This window comes from Opisthocomus hoazin, chromosome 4 (assembly GCF_030867145.1).
Source record: "Opisthocomus hoazin isolate bOpiHoa1 chromosome 4, bOpiHoa1.hap1, whole genome shotgun sequence".
Taxonomy (NCBI): domain Eukaryota; kingdom Metazoa; phylum Chordata; class Aves; order Opisthocomiformes; family Opisthocomidae; genus Opisthocomus; species Opisthocomus hoazin.
Window position 1 is genome coordinate 87,043,925 of NC_134417.1, and position 24,282 is coordinate 87,068,206.

Sequence of the window (24,282 nt, forward strand, 5' to 3'; positions counted from 1 at the left end):
TGAAACTTTTCCACTGGCTGGGCCTGGTCCAGTACAACTGACTAGGTACATCTGAGGTTTGGTCCTAATTAACCTCAACCCTGATGTCCTGTTAGTGCTATTGACACTTATTGAGATGCTAATTACAAGCAACGCGCTATGTGCAAGATGCTCCACTCACCCCGAACGTCCACTGCTGCGAGCCACCGGACCCATGGCACTTCATGAGACGAGGTGGATCGGATGAGCGAGTTTCCGAAACATCCAAGCAAAGGAGATTGTTTAAAATCAGCTCGTGATCTTCATTGTAAATCCAGACCTGAAAGAGGAGACAGAAAGACGTTTATCCCAACACCTCAGGGCAGATGCCTTGCGCCTTTTGTTCAGCTGCAGAGGTGCCTTCGCATCTGGACGTCAGAGATGCGCCTCGCAATGCCCGCTGCCTCTCTGCCGCCTTCCTCCCAGCACCTGCAACGCAGCTGCAGTGCTCTGCGGCCTTCCCCGCACCACACAGCGTCACCCCACTCTGGGCCACCAAAACGGCTGCTTGTGGTTCTGCTCTGTAACCGGCGATCCTCAACCCAAGCAGCCCTCACATGCTTCTCCTGTCCCAGCAGCTAGAGAAGTTAACGCGACAGGGAAGCAGCGATCTCTGAGCAGGTGACCAGCTGCTCTCTGAGCCAAGTCCTCAATTCTGGCAGTAACTCTCTGTATCCAAAGGTGACCCTTTAGTCATGAAGGAAGGGCTGGTGGATTGCCTCAGCGTCGTGCAGCAAGACAGCACGGGGGCCAGAGAGGACACTGAGTGACACCAGATGGTCCAAAAGCTGTGGAGAAGTAGCTTGGCAGGCACTCAAGGCCAAAAGGTATCTCCAGTCTTTGAAACTGCTGCACTTAGCCATAAACACATAGGAATTTACTTAACATTGTGACCTGGGGTCAGCTTGTAGATGCTGAATGACGAGAAACCAAAATCACCTATGCAAATCCTGGTGCCAGGCAGCCTACACTAGTCCCCACACTGGTCCCAGGGTCCTGCCCCTTGCAGCTGGTGGTATGGTGCTCGGAGATCTTCACTCAGATGATCACCAGAACCCAAGCACTATCAAAACTTTCCATACTGCTCTCCAGGGAGCAAGAAAAATTGCTGCTTTACCATTCCCACGCTGAAACGACACGCGCCATAACTGACAGGCTTATGGCCGCCTCTGCTCCCCAGAAAGACTGCTTTTGCTAGCTGGAAAAGCACCTCTGTGGAGAGGGACCTGGATGTCCTAGTGGACGACAGGTAGACCATGAGCCAGCAGTGTGCCCTGGCTGCCAAGAAAGCCAATGGGATCCTGGGATGCATTAGGAGGAGTGTGGTCAGCAGGTCGAGGGAGGTTCTCCTTCCCCTCTACACTGCCCTAGTGAGGCCCCATTTGGAGTACTCTGTCCAGTTCTGGGCTCCCCACTTCAAGAAAGATGAAGAGCTACTGGAGAGAGTCCAGAGGAGGGCTACGAGGACGGTGAGGGGACTGGAATATCTCCCCTACGAGGAGAGGCTGAGGGAGCTGGGCTTGTTCAGCCTGAAGAAAAGAAGGCTGTGATGGGACCTAATATATGCTTATAAATATCTGAAGGGTGGGTGTCAGGAGGATGGGACCAAGCTCTTTTCAGTGGTGCCCAGCGACAGGACAAGGGGCAATGGGCACAAACTGAAACATAGGAAGTTCCATCTGAAGATGAGGAAGAACTTCTTCCCTCTGAGGGTGCTGGAGCACTGGAACAGGCTGCCCAGGGAGGTTGTGGAGTCTCCTTCTCTGGAGATATTCAAGACCCGCCTGGACAAGGTCCTGTGCAGCCTGCTGTAGGTGACCCTGCTTCGGCAGGGGGGTTGGGCTAGATGACCCACAGAGGTCCCTTCCAACCCCGAACATTCTCTGATTCTGTGCCGTGCTCAGATGGACATCACCCTCCCCGTTTCACAGCCACTTCGCTTTGGCTGAACCGACATGAAAATGCCTTGATCTGGACCTCAAGAACCTCCACAACATCCTAGCAGCTCGCACAGTGGTGGGAACTGAATTCAGCCCCTCTCTGGCACCCACTTGTATAAAGCAAGTTCACATTTGCAAATTCAGCGGCATTCAGGTTCCAGAATTTACATGACATTACAGCAGTTTCTCTGTTATTGCACTGAAAACTATCGCCACCTCTAACAAGAAGCAAGGACAGACTCCAGCTGTCAGTTTCTCCTCTCCCATGTGCTACCTTAGCAGAAGCAGGTATTTTTATTGTTGGCGTCAGAAAGTGCCGGGCACCTGCAGTTGCTGCAGTCCATGCCCAGACCCTGCTGGGTCTCACTGGGCTGCCTAAGCCTTGCTTTAAAGCAAGGCACATCTGGCACAGCTGAAGGGTTGGGAAGCTGGACCATTGCTCCAGTCTAACTGCAGGAGCTGCTGATCCCCCCTCCATTCTTCAGGCCTGCAAAGCCCTGGGCCAGTATCAGTCAGGCGGAGGATCTGGCGCTTTCATAACCAACAGCAGACTCCGACCTCTATGCCAGAAAGCAAAGAAATGAAGGAACCTTGGTGTGCGCACCTCAAAATACCCTGGGTTACAGGGTAGTAGGGAAAAAGAGGATAAAGTATATAAAAAATGTAACTCTGCAGTGCAGGGAACATACTGAGACCACCTGGCTAAACGCCAAACAACTGCTATTCTGAATGCACAGTGGGGCCCTGCACTCCCACGGCACCTGGGCACCATCTCCCAGTCCCACTGGGTGCTAAGAAGGTGACAGCACTGTGGGACAGATCTCTTGCTCCGCTGCCATTCCCAGACCCGACCCCAGTCTGGTGGGTACAAGGAGCATCCCTGCTCAGCCACCTCACTTGCCAGCATCACCTCCCGCCCTCCTGACTGCTGCCCCTGGGAAGGAGACGGCATCGAGCCACTCATAACTGAACCAGAACTACCTGTCCCTACAGGCACGCCAAGCTCTTCTGCTGCACTCTTCTTCCAGCCTGGTCTTGATGCCACACAGCTCAGTGCCGCAGTAACCATGCCTGCTGCGCCTTTTTTTTTTTTTTTAATTAAGTCTGCATGAGTTTCACACTCAGAATACAGAATATCAAATTCCAGGCAGAAAAGTCAGGCAAATAAAACAACCAATTTTTATTTCTGTGTGTGTGTGTGATGAAACTAAAACCAGCCTTCTGGAGGGAGCTGCGATTCAGGACACTGCCTCAGCTGGATGGCACGACTGAGAGGCACAGAGCTCATTCATTATCACAGTGACTATTGCAATAGTCCTCCTTTGAGGAAGTGCAGGTATTACATTAAAATTTGCCCTAACCTCAGGCGTTCCATGCCTTCTAACATACTTTTTCTGTTTAAAACCTGTCATGAGAAAGAAAATATGGCAAGATTAAATAGGAGGAGAGAATGGAGAAATAGCAGGACTTGCCAGAAGAGTATTATTATCAAAAGAAGAATGATGATGGAGCCAAATCCAAACAACTGGTAAGAATTGAGAGAGAAGACTGCAGGGACACAGGGAGCAGACCTTTAATCAAATGCTAAGTAATGGCAAAGAACACAAACAGTGGTTAAATCCAGTGTGATACTTCTCTAGAAAGGCTTATACAAGACGGTCACAATTAAGTCCAAACCATTTCTGTGTTTGGTGTAGAAAACAAAGGAAAGAGAAAAAAAGGCCTGAATTTGGGACACATTATGGTTCCAAATTCAGATTAGAGTATCAGTATGAGCCTGCGGATTATTAACAGATTCAAGCATGAGGAAAGCAAAGCCACCCCATGGGTTTTTTTTTGTTATATAACTGCAAGCCTTCGCATAGTCCAGAATTTATTAACCGCTTTGCTGCTGAAGACTGGAAGGATGATGGTTAGCTCTTGTTGTTACAGGCTGGCAGGAGCAACAGCCCAGCAAAGGAAGGAAACGGCTCCTGGCAGCCAGCACCACTGGTATCTGATCTACAAGGAGCATGAACTGCTCTCATTTTCTTTTTTGCCCATGACTTGCTTGGGCTCAGGCTCAAGCACAGTATCAGAAGTCTGTAATTAATAAGGTGCCTGCCTAGGGTTTATATCTCAGGTTCTGAGTGATGTCTTGTTTTATCCTCCTATGTATTTTCTACAGAAAATGGCATTTTAAAAATTTATTTTATAAAAAAAAAAAGCTAACAGATGAGGTGCAGGGTATTTTCATCCTGCATTTAGTTCCTAACATCTAGAAGAGCATCCCTGTCAGATTTCGGTTTCTAAAAATGGAATTGTGCCCAGTCCCACCAGAAAGGAATGCAGCACCTCTAGTTGCTAATGACTGCTGTGCTCCACAAGCCTAAGGAAAATCACTGACCATTTTCACTGAAGACAAAGGAAAACACCAGGATGGGATTAGAATATAATGAATCATTCTGTTTTCAAACAGAACCTAAAGGAAAGACATTACAGAAAAACCTCTGTCCATAATGAAATTGAGCAAGTTTTGGGTTAAATGATCTAATTTGGTGAATGCTGTAGGACTGGCCTCTTTCTAGGAGCAATCTTTTCCCTGCCTCTCAACACAGGCAACGGGGTAAGAGGACAGGCACAAGGAGCCCTGCAGCCTTGGAGTGCAGTGGCCCATTCAGCTGCCGACCAACCCTTCTGAGGTCCTAGATGTCCCCGGAGCACCTAGAGATTGTCCCTAAGGCAAAGCATTTCAGGTCTGGCAGTGCTCAAGACGCCCACCGAAGCCTCCCACCCACCAGATCCAGTGCCTTCACCTTGCACTACAGGGGCACAGAGGTTCTGCTCGTGCTTAGCCACCCGGCCTGCAGCAGCTGGTTCAACTTTCCCATAGTGGAAATGGGACCCACAGATCTGGGGTACGTGTTCTCACATGCAAAGACGTCATGTGTATCCTTCTGGTCACCTACAGACAGATGCACAGCGTGTGCTAGAGTAGGTCTCATGGACAAAATAAATGGGAGGACGTTCAAAGTATGAACTCAGTATAAACATTTTTTTATGCAGGTGCAGCTTCAGAAGAACCTGGACTTCAGATTTAGTCCCCTCAAAAGGTAGATTTAAGACTGAGGTCTCCTAGGGCTTCTAGCACCTTCAAAATTTTACTCCACCCCCACATAACACAAACAAATCACCCAGCCTTCTCCTGATTGACTGCTAAGACAACTTCATTAATCTCATTTACACACAGATGGGTAGGTGGAAACAGGGCTTCTCTTCATACACAGGTTAATGAACAGCTTCAGTGATAACTACAGTTTAAATCCTTGCAAGGATAGCAGTGTGACATCGCTGAAGACTCGATATTGGAGCTTTTTTGCTCTCTCATTTTAATAATATTTGGATTTCTTAACTGGTTTCAGGTTGCCACTGTCAGTAAAGGAGGCATGCTCTTCACTCCCTCTACAAATCCCTATATCCCTATATATGGGGCTGTGTTACTGAACTTCTTTTTTGTGAAAGATGAAATTCTTCCTAAAGTCAGATTAGTTAATGTAAATAGATAATAGCTAGCTGAACTACTTCAGAGGAAATTCAAGTGAGGAAACAGCTCAACTGGTGCCTCGTCATCTAGAAGGATCGCCCATACTATCATTTCCTTTTGAAACATCAAGTTAACTATGGAAGATTTTGAGTCCACTTGTCAATACAGACAACTGTGTTAAAACAAAACCTATCACTCGACCTAAGGAAAAACAAGACATCAAAGATTCTGTAGTAGGCAGAAAAGGGAAGCTCGCTGTTCCTTGGGAATAAGTATTTCAAAATGATGTGAAATAAACCAGGACGCATCAGCCTACTCTTAGACTTTCAGAGAGCAGTGGCGTGTAGTGAAAGGCACGGCTGGCCAACTGGCAAAGCTTTGTAGATATATACTCTTATTTGGTCTGCAAATTGCATTAGCACTAGAGGAATGCATTAAAAATTTTCAGTAAATACAAGACAGTAACTACTACAGAAACAGCCCTTTGTGTGAAAGAAAATCCCCGCCGTGAACCACACCAACAGGAAGGCATTCCAGTACTTTCACCAGTCACAATCTGTTGCTTAGATTAGCACTGCTCTATTATTCTGTCAGACAGTCTTTAAAAGACACATTCAGCTTAAGAGCACAAAAAAGCTGCCTCAGCACTGAGGAAGAGATGTGCCTATCAATTTGCATCATCACAGCTATTTGCATATACTTCAGCTCCTGTTATCATGGGTAACAATGACATCACAGCACCAAATGACAGAAAAGTTCAGTGGTCTATAATCATTATTTTAAGCTACTGCTGCCCCAGAAACCCAACATCCTCTGGAAGGTCATTCCAAAGACTATACATGCTTTCTGTTTTGCAGTTCAGCCTGCTGGTCACGTTTCATGACCATTTGTTAGAGGGACTGAAGAACTGTTCCTCCAATAGTTTATGGAAAAGCAGCAAGCAGACTTAACTTGCTCATCTTCACAATCCCTGTTGTATCAGAAAAGCAAACTAACAGCCATGATCCAGAGGTTTAGGGAAAGAGATTTTACAGAAGAACTGCACATGTGAGCACATCCTTCTACAAACTGTTCAAGAGTCAGAGTCTAAAGCATGTATTCTTACATTTATAAAGTGCTACAAGAGTCTTAACAGGGCTTTTCTGAAATTGCCTGCTCCAATCAGTTATCTCTTAAAGACCCAGAGCACAGATGCACATGCTTAGACACCTAGCACCATCCCCAGCTTTTTAAAGCTTAATATATTGCGAAGTAAGAGAAAGGTTAAATTACAGAAATGAAGCAAACACACAGAGGAGAGGTTATAACAACACAGAAAGTAAAGCTTAGGAGTCAACCTAGTGTATTTGAAAACAAACAGTAGAAAAAAATCCACATAATTCAGTGTTGAGATTTTTTGGAAAAGGAACTTTGCTTTACGCATTTAGGTCCAGAAGGCGGCAAGCACACACCAGAGGCACGACAAACCCAATCTTCTTTCTGCTGTTAGATCATCGACACTCCCACTAGTTAGTCCTAGGCTGGCCATTTTGCTTCACTCCAAAACCTTCCTTCTCAGTGTTCTTTGATGCTTCTCTTCCAAGTTTCTCAGTAACTACTTCCACTCCTCCTCCTCTAGGGCAGCATCTAGCCCAACCCCTGCTTCAGCATCCTCGTCTCCTCATCACCGCCTGATTAACCTTGGCATGATGGTTTTGGGTAGAATCTACACCAGTTTGTTTCTTCCACTTTTCAGACATCTCCAGTCTTTCATGATGATCTTTCAAATCGCTTGAAGATCTTCCATCCTCCTTCAACACTGAAGTTTGAGCTGCGCACTACCTTGTGCATTCTCAGTTTTGTTTCCAGAAAGAGGCCAGACACACCACTGAAGATCAGCAGAGTGTTCACTTTGGCAATCTTGGCAGTTCCTTCATACAACCATTCTTAACTGCAAAATTTTTCATTCCGTATCAGTCTTCTGCTGGCAAAATTCAATCAATTTTTCTGCTTCTTTTGTTACTTCAGACCTCTCTGCACTGACCTTTGTCCTATAAGATCCTGTCACCTCTTCTACTTGTTCTAACTACAAAATTTTCATCACTTATTCCCTAGACCAAGTATTTCTGTTAGAGTTAATGAAATGTCCTAGTTTTCACTATAACTTAAAGACACAAATATTTAAAATATTTTTAGATGCGTCACCTTTGTGAGAACCACTTCCCTTATTGCTTTTCCTTTCCGTAGCAAAAAGATGAACTGAATGTCACTGTTGTGTCAAGTCCTAGAAAATAGGATAGTTTGACATGTTTGAGTAATTTTTACCTTTACTTCATGATGATCATTGTCCCTGTTGACTGCAGGGGGGTTGGGTTAGATGACATCTAAAGGTTCATTCCTGCCCAAAGCATTGTCTGATCATCTAAGTCAACTTTAATTAAAAGTACCACCCACACTGGTGATACAACTGCAAGTTACACAACATCTGTTATTTATTTTAAAGCCAGGAGTTAAAGTGAGAATTTGAAATTTCTCAGCAGCCATGAAGGCTAGAGAAAACAAAGCAAACATAAACTAAAGGCAAAACAGACTTGCTTGTAAGGCCAATCTCATGACTTCAGTCTGGTTTCCCCACACACCCAGTTTTCAAGGTCAGATCTCGCATGCATGTATCATCTATATTACACAGATGACCATTTTCCAGAAAAAGATTACACAGAAGATAATTTTCCAACCAAAAGCACTGCAATCAATGAGTCTTAAGGCAACTCAGTTTTGTCTTCCCAGCCCTTTGAATGTTTTGCCAGGTAGGCTGCACCTTGCTCCTTTAACTTACTGAAAAGTAGCACGTATTTTTCAAGGGAGGGTGTTCTCTATTCACAGAGCAAAACTAGCCTGGAAGAGATAAGCAGTGAAAACGTATTCCTGTGCCTCAGGGAAAAATTAGCTGGCATCAGACAAAATGAGCACCAACTGGCATCAAATGAAATGAGCACCAACTGGCATCAACTTGTTTCCACAGAAAGCACAGCTAAGCTGTAGTACTCACTGCCACACGATGCCAAAAGCTTACATGAGGTCAAAATACACTTAGACACTTATGGAAAAGCAAAAAGTCTACAAAAAGTACCATCTTTGGCTCAGAAAAACACTAAAAACTCTGATCGCAAAGTGTAGATTGGTATCTTCCAGAATAACTCTGCTCTGTGTGTATTAAGCAACACACACTTAACTTGCTGCCAGTGAGCATCCAGGGGACAGGATAGCTGGGTACCTGCCTTTCACCAGACTCACCACAGGCCTTCTTATCAGGCCAAAGGCCTAAACCAGATGGTTCTAGTGCAAAAATCAGCTGTAAGTGCCAATGGGTTGAGCTCTGTTACCAGAAACAACAGTTAAAAACTTTCAATACACCAGAAGTTTCCTGCTATTTCTGTGAGCAGAAGCTGTTAATTAAGTGCTGTCTTTCTCTACAGTGTTCTCATGTATCTACTGCAAGATTGTTCAAAAGGATATGAAAGAGCTGCCTGAATGCACTCTTGGGATTTTTTAGAACAAAGTAAGTCTTATGGCAGAAAACCATGGTGTTGGTTAACATACTTGGTCAGAGAACAAAATCACTGTGAAACAAGATAGCACAGCCATTTTTATTTTTTTATGAGAACTAATTGCTTAATTTACCACTAGTAAACTAGATTCATGAGAAAAGAAGCCAAAGATAAACGATCTGAGTATTAATTTGTGTCTCTCAAGACCGAAAGGCTAACTGAAGTTTCTGTCTTCAGAAGAGGGGGAGGAAAAAAACAAAAAACAAACACAAACCGAAAAAGGTTTTGATAAGGAAAACCAACAGACTTCCTCCTCCAGCCACCTGGCAGTTCTCCATTAGAAATACTGCAGGAAGGAGAAGGGAAACAGTAACTGTGAGGATCCATCTGTTCTTACTGAGGACATCATCCACTGGAAGTCATTGCTGCTTTCTCACTGACAGACTGGGTGGCTCAGCAAGCAGCGTAACACCTCTGGCACCGTAAATGTACAGCCACTGGTGCCAACCAGCTACTGTTACATTTACACAGGCAGGAAGACTTGCTGACTCTCTTGCAGCTAAAGGAAGAGATCACATAGGAAAATCTTGAATTCCACTCCAGTTTAAACTTACCCACCTTTTAAACATGGACCTAGAATTTGGTAAGAGAGATGATTACTCAGTACTTCACAGGCAAAGCGCAGAAATTTGTTGTTTGGTCCTAAGTGGCAACTGGAGACCAGGTGCCTACAGCCAACCACACTCATCCAGACACTGGCTAACATCCGTCACACTGTCTCCCTCTGTCACATTCAACCACTGAGAACACAGGCAGGAGGCAGAAAGTCCCATTACCTGACAGAGCATACAACTTCTTGTTTGGGACTAGTACAAATCATCCTGCTGCTTCTGCTGCAGTTTCCATACCCTGATAACTACTGCCCATTTCATAGACAAGTTAGCCTAGCACAATGCGCCTTTAGTCAAGCTATGCTGCATTACATCCCATGCTCCATTTATTTTGTGTCTTTGATTACTTTTCTCTTTAGATGTGATCTAGTTTTAGACCTGGGTCCTACAGGGTCCTAAATCATAATGTTCTTAATGCAGTAGTGTGGATCGATGGCCTTTCTGGACTTGCCAATGCAAGAGGAAGACTTGCTCAGACTCATTAGTGAAACACCAATGAGTTAACAAAGGGAGCAGTTAACTTAAACAATGAGCTTCACTTATCAGACAGAAGTAAGGGGTGATGGCCCACCACTATAAACTAAGTGACCCCTGGGGTGTGAGCAAGGGCGCACAGCCAGATGTTACTTCAGATAAGCAACACAAGGCCCCCCCTAAGCACATACTGAGCTCCCCACCCCGAGGGTGCGTTGAACTTCTGAGTCCCACTTTTGAGGACACAACATGCCATGCCAACGGCCAATCGACACATAACTGACTTAGTCCTACCTCGTCAAAAGATCTCAAAAGTATAAAAACTGGCACTTGAAAACCCTCTTTAGAGGAGCTGCCAAACCTGAAACCTGATGGACAGGTCGACGGGCCTGAACCTCTCTTCTTCCCCCAAGAAGGGACACACGTGTCGCTGAGAACACACTTTAAAGCGCTAAACTATTAACTTGAGCTCAATTTTCTGTAGACACTGTATTTATCAACAGCAATCCCAAATCTGTGACACCTGTCACTTGACTAAATTACCTATTGTTTCAACTTTTCGAAACTTTCAGTGGAAGTCCCTGGGAAGGCTCTGACAGGCAAACATTGAATCCGTAAGTGTCTCCATACTTAACCCCTTAGACATAAACCGCTGACCAAGTCTAGGACTAGGAGTGGATCCAGCCACAGCTCAGCTCCTGAGAAGGAGTTTAGATAACAAGAGGATTCACTCTGAACCTCCTGACTCAACGGGAGAGCTTTCCCCTTGCCGCTCATCAGACTCCTCGAAACGATTTAACACAACAAGTAGTTAGCTAGGTAAAATTCTTTCTGGCACTAGGTGAAGATCACTCCACCCTGGAGATTGTTTATCTAAGTCTTTAATTTCTGTTGCCTGAAAGAATAGAAGTTGAATAGCAAACGCTTCATGCAGTAATATAAAACCTTTCATCAGACTTTCACATCCATCCCCAATTAATCATCACCTGTAGCCACAGAATTTTCTAAATTCCTTATAATTCCTTCTATTTAAAGACAAAAACAAATCGTTCATTCACCCCAAATACAGCCGCTCCAGCAGAAGAGGATTAGCTGTACAGTACACAAAGAACAGCAGGCCAGGAAAAGTCTGCCTTAAATCCTGGTACGAGGAACTGACTGAAAGAGCTTCTACAAATCCTGAAGAGTCAATCAGTGGATTACAAACCCATCAGGAGCCACTTAAGGATAGTCTTCTGCCACGTACCAAGATTTACACCATAAAGATGGGAGATTATAATACCCAACACTCAGCATTAGTAGGTACAGAGCAGTAAGCTTCAGTTTCCTCGGCCAGCCTTGTGGTTTGAACAATATTCTGACATCAGCCTGCTTGCTGATGAGATGTTATACTAGGGCACTTTGCCAGCAGGAAAACATACAGCAATTTGCAATATGTGAATCACTATTTAACATAATTAGGAATATCATACCTGGTTTTGATCATTGTAGTCACATTCCCGAACCACCACCAGGCCTCCTTTCTGACTTGGGTGGCCCTGGGCAACCAGGCATTTGTTGGTTTGAAGGTGATACAACTATGAAAGGAAAACCGTTTGAGAGAGTAAGCAACAAACACCACATACCAACAAGAACATATGGTAACACTTTGGAAGCCCTAGAACTCAGTACACTCACCAAAAAACCCCCAACCAACCCGCAATTAAGAACCCCCCCCCCTTCCTTTTTAAAACACCGTTTTGTTTTTCAGATAATTTGGACAAAAGACAGCATTCAATAGTTCATTCTGCTTTCTAATTACATCAAGATTTCCCTCTTTATGGTACAAGTGCAGTATACACAACATGGCTTAGCACATGCTGGCCACACTCTGTCATGTTTCTTTCCCCTCTTCACTCTCCATGAAAGTCTCAGGTCCCAGGCAGTCACTACCTCAGGAATATCAACTGTACTGTATAAACCATATCTTACTACAGCTTAGCTTAAAAGTAAGTCTCATCCCACAGCCTTCCTTCACAAAGCAGGACCACCTCTTTGAAAAAGAAGAAATAATTACATAAATACAAGCAACTTGGGAGACTTCTATTGTTTGCAAATTGATTTTCAAGAGTGTTCGGGTAACTGAAAAGCCATAGATATCAGCTAAGTTAGTTTAATGACAGATCAGGGAAAAAGGGAAATTTTACACAGACGCCCAAAAGCTCACTCCCATTCAAATGCACTGCCTAGTCTGGTTTGAAGTAATGTCAAATCAGGGGACTAGATTCAGGTCAGGAGCCTGTACTGGGATGCCAAACTGCAGGCATACACCATCAAAGCAAACAAGGAGGTTCCCAGCAAGTTAGCAGTCTCTCCTGGTTTGGGCAACGATGCCCACCCTAAAAGTCACCCAAGAGATTTTCTGCAGAGCCTGAGGATTAGTTTGTCCTACTTCAACAGTCAAGAATCATCAAGGTGTTGATGTATGTAACCCCAGAATTATTCAGCGAGACTAAACACCTCTATTCTGGCTTTAAACTATACACGGGCCCTAAATTAACTGGTGGCCAGCAGAAGGCTTCTTTTTGGTCTGATTATTTTTGTTCCCTCAGCGTGGTGGGGATCAGGCTATTCAGGCAGTACATCAAGAAATGCACCGCACGCAGCCAAGGGTACAAAGCAGAAAGGTAATTATTCTAGCAATGGCCACAGCTCTGCCATTCCCTCTCTTGCAGCAGAGCCCCGCTCCCTACCAAGCGCATTGGAGTGCATTTGACAGTTACTGGGTATGTGGCACGTGTGGGAGATGGCAGGGCCCCAGACCTGGCATTCACATTAAAAATAATTTTTTCCAATCTGGAGGGGAATATAGAGGAAAAAAAAATTTGCTGTCCTGAACTCACGGCCAGGCTGATTAACTAGCTAGCTGTATGTTATTACAAAGACACACATAGCTGTCTCAACATTTGTATCTATTCTACAGATTTTTAGAAGCCGAAAGACACTTCTAGCAGTAAAAAGAAAGGATTGCTCCATCACATGATAGCAAAAATTAGAGCGTGCAAATACCAAATAATATTCTTCGCTAAACACCATTTCTGGAAATAGCTATCCCAAGGCACATGAGCAGCTTCCTCAAGTGCGCCATGTTGCTCCTGTTCCCTACACACATCTGAAACTAATTACACAAAACTTTCTAAGTAACATTTCTTCACACCCCAGAGACTTCTAGGAGAGCTCTCATTTTCATCATTCCTCACTCAACAGAAGGCTTTCAAACCATACAGCTACATGAGTTTTGTATGATTTTTGTCCTTGTTTTTATTGGCCATGATGAGCAGCATTTGATAACACTGTTAAGAACTGTCACAATTTGTGATCATTACAGTTCTCCCCAGCTGTCAAACCAGCACTTATCTCTGGTCCAATTAGTTTTTGAGAATAAGCTAGGATTTGGAGTGATTCATCCCGAATCCTAAAGTCTGGCACACAGTGGTGACATTGGCTGATCATTCTGTTCCTTGTAGGCATCTGGAAATAGTTTATACAATCATCAGAGCCAAAGCTGACTCTCTCACACAATGCTGGGTATAATTCTTGAACCCTGAAGAACCAAGCCAAGGAACTTCATTTTTCTGTGTCCTGTCTCCCCGATATTAAAGGGTGCACAAAGTTTTTCTCCAAACTAAACCATGGGAAATTATCACTTGGAAGATTTCTGCTTCGGTGTTGTTGACGGTTTCAGATCCCTCAGTAGCCTCCTCCACATCAGCAATTCCTTAGTTAAACTTCTGTCTGAATGAAAGCAGAAAGCTATTAAATTTAAGGGGGGTGAGGGGGCAGTGAGGTCTGACTAGGGGAATAACAGCATTTAATAACAACAGGAATCAGCCCATCGTATCAGTTTCATTCCAGGAAGCTACACGGTTGTCCTAATAACTTCACAGCTTGGCTGGCATACAAATACAAAAACACTGAACACGCTGTGGATTCCCAGATAGCTGCTTCCCGGCAAAACTGTAATGATGCCAGTAAGTCCTGCACGAACTCAGGTCCTCCAGCCTGAATCTACTTGCAGGACCAGCAACTGTCAACAGCTACTGCAGACTGTGCAAACTTGTGGAGAGGGCTACATCCCTACTTAATGCTTCCAATTATTGGGCTAGAAGTGACTCTGCTAACCATAATCCACGTGTACATGATCTAGTTTATTCAAAGGTCTCCTCTCTCACAGAGAAGACCTTGAGAAAATTGTCTCAGATTTAAAGGTATTATTTTGGGGAGCATAAAAAGCACACGTCAGACAAATTTAGCACTGGAGAGAACAGATGAAATTGTATGCTGGCTTTGCCCGCTTATAAACCCATAAACATAGGTGTCAGAGCTAAGGCATGAAATTAATCACGATTTCCTTCATGAATACACGTAAAAATACCTCTCTTCACTTCTACTTTGAAGAAGAAAGGAGCAAAACTCATTTTTTGCTCATTACCTAACAGTCAAGACTAGCAAATTATCCAGTAAAAGCAATGAGTTTGGAAACTAATTACGTTGTCTTATCATAAACAAAGAGCGTGAATATTTGAGGCCACATTTCTCTATCCAAATCCATCTTCAGAACTAACAGCCATGAAAGTGCATTCTGAAGATGCCAAAACTTCATAACTCAGAGCTTTCAGGCAAGAAACCTCACTGAATAGTGTCTAGTCTGAAGATGACCTGAAATACAGATCAAACTAATTTGCCTTTGTCTAAAGGCACAAATTCTGTTCTTTTCAGCACAGCTTGTTGCAAAACTAAAATTCTATGTTCTATGGAAACACACTATTTTTCTTGCATTTGAGCAAATCTTTCAGAAAGAATATCAAAAGAATTAAAAAAAACAGAATTCCATATTTTTAAGAAATGTTATCTTACCCTTCCACGCTGGATTATTTTTGGTCGTTTCTGTGCTCGATTAATAAAAACTGGCTGCGGAGCTTTGGCATTGGCCCCAGATATTTGCATCTCAGGATAGATATTATCCAAATACCACTTAAATGGCTTGCAGTTCAATCTTTTTCTCAGTTCTACACGGTCAGTAATATTTCCATAGTTCCTCATCCTTAGCTCGGGTCTCAAAGCAAAATACTGCTCCTGTATTTAAGAGAAACAGGTTGGGGGCAAGCAGAGAAGAGATTCAGATTTGCTTTTGACAGTTACGAAAATTTTGCTGTTTCCCTTCCATCATGCAATTTTATTTATTAAATATTAATATTTGTTCTTTGCTGCAAAACAGGTCCTTTAAGTCTTATCTTTTACTATTCATCATACAATAACTTCAGTAAATTATACTGCCCCTAAATATTTGCTTTACACTTATAAAAACAAAAATATTTCGAGACTTGCCTTCCATACATAAACTTGTCATATTGACAGTCTCTGGCAACTACCAGAGAATCAGATTAGAAACAGCTGGAAACATTCAGGACACACATCTGTGATAAGAGACTGCTAGAATCAGCAGTTTAAGTCCTTGCTGGACAAAGCAGTATTAGCTGGAAATTATAACAAAGAATCAATCCAAGCTTCAGACAAAGCCATCATTAATCACAAAACAACTGTGCCCAAACACCAATAAAACGGAAAGTGATAGATCAAATCTACCAATGCATTACAGAGCTGGAGAATGGAGACAAAAAATTAATGACCCCTAATACGTTCCTCAGACTGACTGAACATCAAGATAAAGGATGGGGTTTGAAACATAAACCTCTAAAGAATATAAAGTTAATAAAATATGTCTTGTATGGAAATCATAGGCACCACAGGAGCTGGCCACACAAGACAAAATGTCCTCAAGTATCATAAAGATCAGGACTTCACAAAAACCTGATCTACATTCAAGAGCACAAGGACCAAGATCTGAAGACGAGGAAGGAATACATTTGCCCTTGAATCCAGAAGTCAATCCTGATTGATCTTCCAGGGCAAGACAGACTAAGAATCAGACTGCTCATTAAAACAGAAAGCAAGCAACCAACCAACGAAATTCCTGTCTCATCAACACAGAAACTGCCTGAAGGTATACAGCAGTATACGGCTGTCACTTAATACTGATTTGGACACAAAGCAATGCACAGCTTGCAAGAACTCATTCACCGTCTTTTACTTCATTAAAAAGGCATAAAACCTAATTTCCTGCAGGCAGTACAAGTAACACTGAGGAGACTTGAGCCCTCAAAAGCCAAACAACTATCCTATAGAATTTAGGAATACATACTGGAATTGACATTAGGAAATCAGACTCCAGAAGGAAGACTCCATTAGAGGTGCTAACAAACTCCACTATGACACAGTTCTTTGACAAATAAGCCAGTTAATAATCTTATTTCATGACCTAGAATTGTCTCTTACCTTATATTCATCCATCCACACATGTGCCAGCCTCAGTGAGTTATGGGCCATAGTGTCCTGTCCCCCTGGGGAGCCATAAGGACGCCTTTTACGGAAAATGTGTCCCACCCTGGAGCAGGGGATGATCAGAAGTCTACCACCACACATCCAGATCTGTCCACACAAAAGCAGAAGACGCTTTATTGTACGTATACTGACAAGGCTGCCTACCTCCTTCCCTTCTTCACAGGATACTTAGGTAGGTTTACACATGATGATAGGACTAGGTGTCAGCACAAGGCTGCCTACCTCCTTCCCTTCTTCACAGGATACTTAGGTAGGTTTATACATGATGATAGGACTAGGTGTCAGTGATGACAGGACTAGGTGTCAGCAGTGCTGACCTACATGTCATGCTTTCTGACAAGTCAGATTATTAGATCTTCAGGTTAGAAAAGACTATTTTTGTCATATCATCACCCTTTCCACATAACACGTCATGGCCTTCATGAAACAAATAGTAAATTTTAGAAAAATTTTATGCTCTAATGACCTATTCAAAACCACTGAAATATATGGGCTGAGATTCAACTTGCAGATTAAGGTACCTAAATTCATTTACCCACACAAGAATTACATGTCACACTCCCAGGACAGATAATGAAGATCAGTCAATATCATCAATGGAGCCTGAAGAGCTTTTCAGCTAAGTATACTCACCTATTTACACAGCTGTTTGTTTCTGTTAAGTATATGAGAACTCAGAAATACTGCTGACATTCAGATGCCTTAATCCAGCTTAATTGCATCCCCAATCCAGATTTCATCTACACTCTACTTCCATTTAATTTTTTAAATTTCTTTTGAAAATTCGGCTTCCAGAAAATCATCATCATTGGACCTTCGCTGGACTAATGCGTTCTCCAATCTCAGAAGTTTTCCCACATTAGCAGTTTATAATCAAATCACTTCTAAAGCTCCTCCTGGCTAAGATAAAGTTCTTTACAACTCTCGTGCAGGGAGAGGGGGCTTCCAGACCTTATAAAGCTCTCCAAATATACTCCAATTTGTCAAAGCCCTTTTTGTTAAAACTATTGTTACTGTGTAATACACAATTTCCTCACACTCCATACACTTCTACTCAGATATCTAACAATTGTATTTTATACTAAAAACTTGGAAGATTCTATCTGTTCAGTACATACCCTTTTAAAGTCACTCAAATTTATGAAATGCCAGTTCTTATTTCCAAGCTCTAATCTTGGTTTCTCTAATGATCCAATTTGACAGATTTCTCTTAAGTATAGGGGTTGTGTGTTTGGTTTTGGGTTTCTTTTTTGTTATGTTAACTTTGCTTTTTAATCCCCATTTCATATTTGTCATGACAGCACCTCATTTTCAGGCAGACTCTTGTCAAACCTGTTGATGAATCCACTTTACAAAAGCACGGAGGTAAACAGGACATTGACTTTCTTTCAGGAGAGTGACAGGGAAGATGAGGTAAAATATACGAAGCCCAGAGAAGCACCACTTTTGAATTCCGTGATTACAACTTTTTCATTATTTTTCCAGCCAAGCTGACTCCTCTATATGACTCATGTTAGTTACAAAAAAACCCAAACCTCTACATTTCCAGACCCTCAAAAAAGAGGCTGAAGTATCTGAAAAGCCCCATACATGTCTAAGAAAATATAGTAAGTTTACTTATCATCAACTTTGCTGTAAGCCACACATCTTTTTAACCGACTCATGAAATTCATTAGACATTGCTCAAACTCATTTCAGAAATATGCATGACTATTCTTTCTTATGCTTCTCTATAGGTATTAAGAAATGCTCCACCAGAAAAATAAAAAGACACAATTATTTAACTACAGAACTCAAAATTCTCTTTAAGCTTCCCACTAAAACTTAACTTGAAGATTATTGGAAAGGCAGTTACTGTGTGCTGAAGGCATCCTTCCTGGGAATAAAAGTACCAATCTCTGCGTGCAGATAGCTATTCCAGTGCTAAAGAAACTGTACATAGGGAAGAGAAGCTGCAGACACTAATAAGGTTCATAGTCCAATACACATAAAAGCTAGATTACCCGAAAAGATATTTCCAGATTTTCTCCTCCCCAGATGTCCATGCCACTATCATACTGTCCAAGTTCATTAAAGTACTCACGATCCATGGCAAACAGGCCACCAGCCATAGTAGGTGACCTAAAAAGTAACATTGAAAGAAGTTAATTTTCTTTTAGAGTAAAAAACCAGTAATTTCAGCTGAATCGGCTAGTCCCAAAGCTTAAATTTCGACCTACATAATACAATCTAAATCCTGCAGACACTAGAAATCATCAGATCACACTTCTAGTCTCAAAACATTTTCAACGGTAGATCTATAAATGGTATTTATGATCTTTCACTATTCCAATACATATAAACCATATTTCTTTGTATAGCAAAAATGAGGAAAAAGGACAGCACAGGGAAAAAGGAACAAAGTGGCTGTGTCTCTACTAAAAAAAGAAAACAGTAAAAACCTGTGCGAGTTTGGAGTCCATCATCAAGTTTTCTACAGTGAAACTTAGGAGCTGCCGTTAATTACATCTGTTTTTAGCAGAACCTATTTGCCCTACAGTTACAAACTGTAATTTGCACACAATAATGTGTTCTTCCCCCTCTTACAGGGGCAAATTATACAGACCGGGCTTGACTGAACTGCAGAAAGAGCAGAATCCAGAGTATCGCATATTAAATTAGATCTAGACACAAGGTCCAAATTTAATTATACAAGTCAGGAGGCTGACAAAAGAAACGCTACTCTGTCTCCATAGAATTTAAATACCAGGAGCAGCATTGTTTCAGCATTGATGCAACGATGACTTTATTGGTAAGTTATCTACAGTTTGTGTATTTGCACAGATGTCCTCTTCAAGGTTTCCCACTTTTTCGCCTTGCCTGTATGTTATTAGAATGGTGCTCTATTTTGTAAAAATCTGTGTATGATCCCCATTGTACAGTCTCTAGACTGAATTGCTACTGTATCACAACAAAGTTATAAAATGTGGATGCCCTAGAATAGTATAAAAGAGATTAAAACCACTACATAAATATATAATATATGATATGATAGTTGGAACATACAGTGGGCTAGCAACAGGCTTTTTTTTGTCCTTGTTAGCAAAAGCCTGAGATGAAACCAAGCCGAAGTCTGGATTTCCTTCCCTGTTCTCACACAATTTTCAACTACAGTTCTTGTAACTTTAAAACCTGAGTTGAAGGGTTGCTCTCCATTTTTCCATCCCTGACATCAAAATATTTCATTATGAAGGTCTCCAAAATGTAAAACATAAGACTTTCCATTTGATGAAAAGCCATTTTCAAAGGTTAAGTAGCAATCTTGTTTCTGTTCCCAAGCATGCAGAGACCTCTAAATAGGAAAAGTCACGTTCATACTCAGGAAATGTCATCTTTTCAAACGATCAGACTCCCTTTAACTATAAAGTCCTCTACCTTTTCCATGGGAGTTCTTCCTAAAAGCGAGTTGAAGGAATGCAACAACAGTGTTGAACACAGCAGGAACTAACCTTCAGGCATACTCCAGATTCATTGGGAGAACAGTTCTTAACGGAATAAAGATTTTAAGATTTTCTATGCTGGTCCCCCATTCAGATTTTCCCAGTCTGTCCTTTCCCTTCTAGCTTCAGAAACTGCCACAGTGACACTTCCAAACAAGCCAGTCAAACTGTTAAGTAACTTAAGAAGTTTCCTGGCTTCTCAGACCAAATCTTGTGATGGGTAGACGTGGAAAGACTAACTGCACAGCTGTCAGACCACAGCACAGAACTGTGCTGGAGTTGCTTGGGTCAGCCTGAAATGCAGTTCATTTGCAGTCCAAGAAAAGAGAATGACAGAGATGACACTGCCCAATTTCTGATTCACTTTGCAAATGTTATAGAAGTACCACATTCTGTGCAAGGAGACAGTTTGTAAGAAAGGTAAAGTTCTTCCACCTTACAAACCTGAATTCTGTACTGAGATAGATACCTGCGACTAGAAAAAGCACAACCCAGCTTCTTGCCATTGCTCTACAGCCCTGGCCCATCTCATGAACAGATTCCCACTGAGACAGCTTCTGCTCTCATGTCTGAACCATATGAATCTGCTGCTAAAAAAAGCGTCTACTGACATCATTTTTTAGCAGTTACATGTCCAGTAGGATCCAGATACTGCCAGTTCTGAACAGGCAAGCCATCAATGGTGAAACAATGAAGGAAGGTAACTTTCAAGTCTTAGTGTTAAGTTTTACCAAGACTTTTGTTTCAGTACAACTCTCCGGCATTTCAGACCACAAAAACAATAGGACAGGCTTTCAACAGTCAGTTTTAGGCATTTGCCACATTGTGCAAAGAGACAAGTAATATTTTAAAGATGGTTTTCACACCCATTGGTGTTTATTTAGAAAGCTTTACAACAAAATACTCGCTTGAGGAAAAACATAAATGAAATCTAAAGAAAAAAAATTATGTTGACATAGAAAATATGCCCTGATGTTCTCTCCCATCAGCTAGGAAACCACCTTCCTATTACCACAAAAACATATTTTCCCAATCTAACAATTCTTTAGCTTTCATCACAGAAATTATAGAACTTATATTAGTGGGATATGCAAGCTATCACTAGCACAAAGGCAGTTATTAAACTCATCATTAACCCCTATGCATTGACAGGCTGGAAACAAACATCAATGCATAGCTCAACAGTGAAATTATTGAACAGATTTAATACAGAATAGCATAAGCTCCTTAAGACTTCTGTCTTTAGCAAAAGCTGCTGTTGTACCAGCACTCTCTAAAAGTGTGCTTTCTTGACCTAATAAGACAGATACATCTAATTCATGACTAAATGTGAAAAATTAAACTGAAATAGGTAATAGTAACCAAAACTACTTCTAGGCAAAATAAGTCAGATATTTGACAGTTTAGGCATCTAATTCTAAAACAGCACACCCAGATATACTCCACAACGCTTAAGAAGTGCTTCTGGTCATCCATATGTTACACAGAGCTTCACACCACGTCGGAGGAACCTTACTTGATTGGAGCAGTGGCTCCCTCGGGTCCTTCCAGTTCTGACAAAGGAACAAGATCCCACTTAAAGTGCAGGCCCCAGTTAAACCCTCCACGCACAACCGGGGAAGAGCTGTAGGTAAGCGTGTCAGCACTGATTATGTCAATCACAGGGCACACCACAGTGCTGCGATCTTCTCTGATGGGAGTCAGCAGGGGTTGTAACCACATCTCATTCACCTCGCAGTGACTGTCCAGGAACACCAGCACCTGCCCTACAGAGGCCAAAGCACAAAAACACAAAGATCCATGGCAACATGAAACAAACACATACACAATTGTATCGGCAGCAGAGTATCAGCAGTATCCTCACCACCCTGCATAACAGAGGGGAAACACCATCTGCACTTGGAAATGTTGACAGGCCAGAGATTCCCCAGGGATTAGTTCAGTCACACAGGCAGAAGGTAGATCTTGGCTAGTCACATGTAGCTATGAATTGCTCATGTGGGCCATTATTTGCATTTCTTTCACCGAGTTTTATAGCACTTGTGTTCTACCCAGATTCAGCAGAGCTGCTGTACCTTAAAAGAAGCATCATCAGACCAATACTCTAAGAGCCAGGCAGTACATTCATCCGACTGCAGAGCACCTCCCATGCCTGAGTCAGACTACAGACATAGCCGAAGATGACAGATATTGGGCTGGATTAATTTTCCCCACGACAAAACTGGTTTTGTCCACTGACTGTAATCGCTTTGAGCTCGCTTTATGTCATACTCCAGCATCCACCCACTTACTGTTGCAGCTAAGATCTGTGGATCTGAAACTAAGCCATTCTGATGAATTAATCTGCATTCAGCCATGACACAGGCCACAGCATTTCAGTTCCTGAATATAAAGAGCATCTCCCCTTTCCATTAGCTCTAGAGTGACTGTGGATTCATACCAGCTTAAAAGGAGAGTGAATGCCCTAAATGGGCACAGCCAAATCCACCAGTATTGGACCAAGCAACACTTCAGTCCCATCAGTTTACATGGGGACTATCCATCGTGGTCAGAGACGACAGCTTAATCCATGAGACACCTTTGGCTCAGTTTGTCTAAAAAGTCCTTCGAATTTTTATGACACAACATAAAATTTATGTAACACTAGAATAACGTGGAAGAGATGGGAAAGAGCTTTAAAGAAAACAACTTGGAAATGTACAAATATAACGTCATCCATTAAGAACAGACAGCATTTGACTGAGGAGGGGAAAAAAAAAAAAATCAGACTCCAACAGTTCAGAAAAGCAATAAAATGACTTAAAATTGCACTAACTTCAACAAATCCTAGCACAGCTTGAAAGTGCAAGCACAATTTTCTCTCTGGGTTATGCCATTACAATGCTAATGAGTAAGCATCAATTAAAAGACTTTATCTGCCACTCAAAATTATTGGACAAAGTAGTGCATACTTTCTCAGATGTCAATGAAATTAACCTGGAAGCATATTATGGTAACAGGATCACAGTGTACATAAAGCACCAAATATAGTTTATCCCAGTTAACACTCACCACTACAGAAAATCTTGTATAAGAAACATTGCAATTAGATTGGTGAATTAGAAACTTGATTAGAGTTTACCCTAATAAAGAAGCAGATTGCCATTTTACTGTGATAGCTTTCACACGAAACATGACGAAAGTATTCTGTGACCACAATACCTAGCACAGAGGGAGATGTTCCCGAGCCAACATTCTTTTAGTGCAGGAATAGGGAAAATTCTACACTGCCTCACTAAATTTTGTCAAATACTGGTTTTGTTCTAGTATTTCACTGACCCATTCTAAAAAATGAACTCATGTTATCGAAAGCAAACTTCCACAGGAAGAAAAAAAATCCCACATATCAACAGTTCAGACAAGGTTTAAAAGACTCAAATTTGCCAAGTCATTGCCTGGGTGACTTGAAAAAACACCTCCCCCCTCTTACACAGCACAGATTTACTGAAGTTAATTACAAACTATAAAAACAGTTATTACATCTACTCTATATTTATGTATAAGCAAGTACCAAGTCCTCTTTGCTTCCTTCTCATTTAGGACAGAAAAACCTCAGGTGAGGACTAATTCAGCAAAGCTATGAGGAAATACTGGAGAAAGCTTTATGAAGATCATTGTCAATTGCATGATGTAAATACTTAAACACACAAGTAATGTCAGTTAAGGTCTCCAGTTATCATTAGACATTTTGTGTAGCTGTTGCAACATCATTTAATAAAACAGACAAAGACCAATGCAATTAGCTTATTTCAAAGTCATTGATATTGTGAAACAATTTCTAAATGCCTTTCACCTAAGATAGCATTATCCCAAATCTTGCTTTCCCTGTGCTAAGTTGTGTAGCTTAGAACATGGCATGACATGCAGAGCCCCCAGAGTGGGCTAAAGCAATCGCAGATCAAACATTCAACATCTAAAAGTGCTGCACTACAGAAAGCGAAGTCACCCTACTAACATATGGTCACAGTGTGCTAGGCAACGAGAAACAAGAAAGTATACCTGTGGCATGAGAGGCTCCAACCATCCTTCCTCGAATCAAGCCTTCCCGCTTCTCATTTCTTACCAATTTTGTGGTTTTTGGAAGCTGAGTTTTCACATATTCACCCAAGTCTTTCTTCAAGTCAGCTGAGAAAAGGAAAACACAAGTTCAACAGGACGGAAATTGTGAAA

General features: G+C 42.1%; 1 protein-coding gene across 2 annotated transcripts in view; it reads right to left on the reverse strand.

Moving 5' to 3' along the window:
• The window catches only part of GALNT11 (polypeptide N-acetylgalactosaminyltransferase 11), a 54,951-nt gene that overhangs the window by 3,549 nt on the left and 27,120 nt on the right, over positions 1-24,282 (reverse strand). For both annotated transcript variants that reach the window (XM_075419804.1, XM_075419805.1), the window contains exons 5-11: positions 24,112-24,237; positions 21,590-21,839; positions 18,598-18,715; positions 16,529-16,681; positions 15,050-15,268; positions 11,626-11,730; positions 161-298 (exon numbers count right to left, since the gene is read on the reverse strand). In XM_075419804.1, the coding sequence (XP_075275919.1) occupies positions 161-298; positions 11,626-11,730; positions 15,050-15,268; positions 16,529-16,681; positions 18,598-18,715; positions 21,590-21,839; positions 24,112-24,237 (1,109 nt within the window). The remainder of the gene's footprint in view (positions 1-160; positions 299-11,625; positions 11,731-15,049; positions 15,269-16,528; positions 16,682-18,597; positions 18,716-21,589; positions 21,840-24,111; positions 24,238-24,282) is intronic.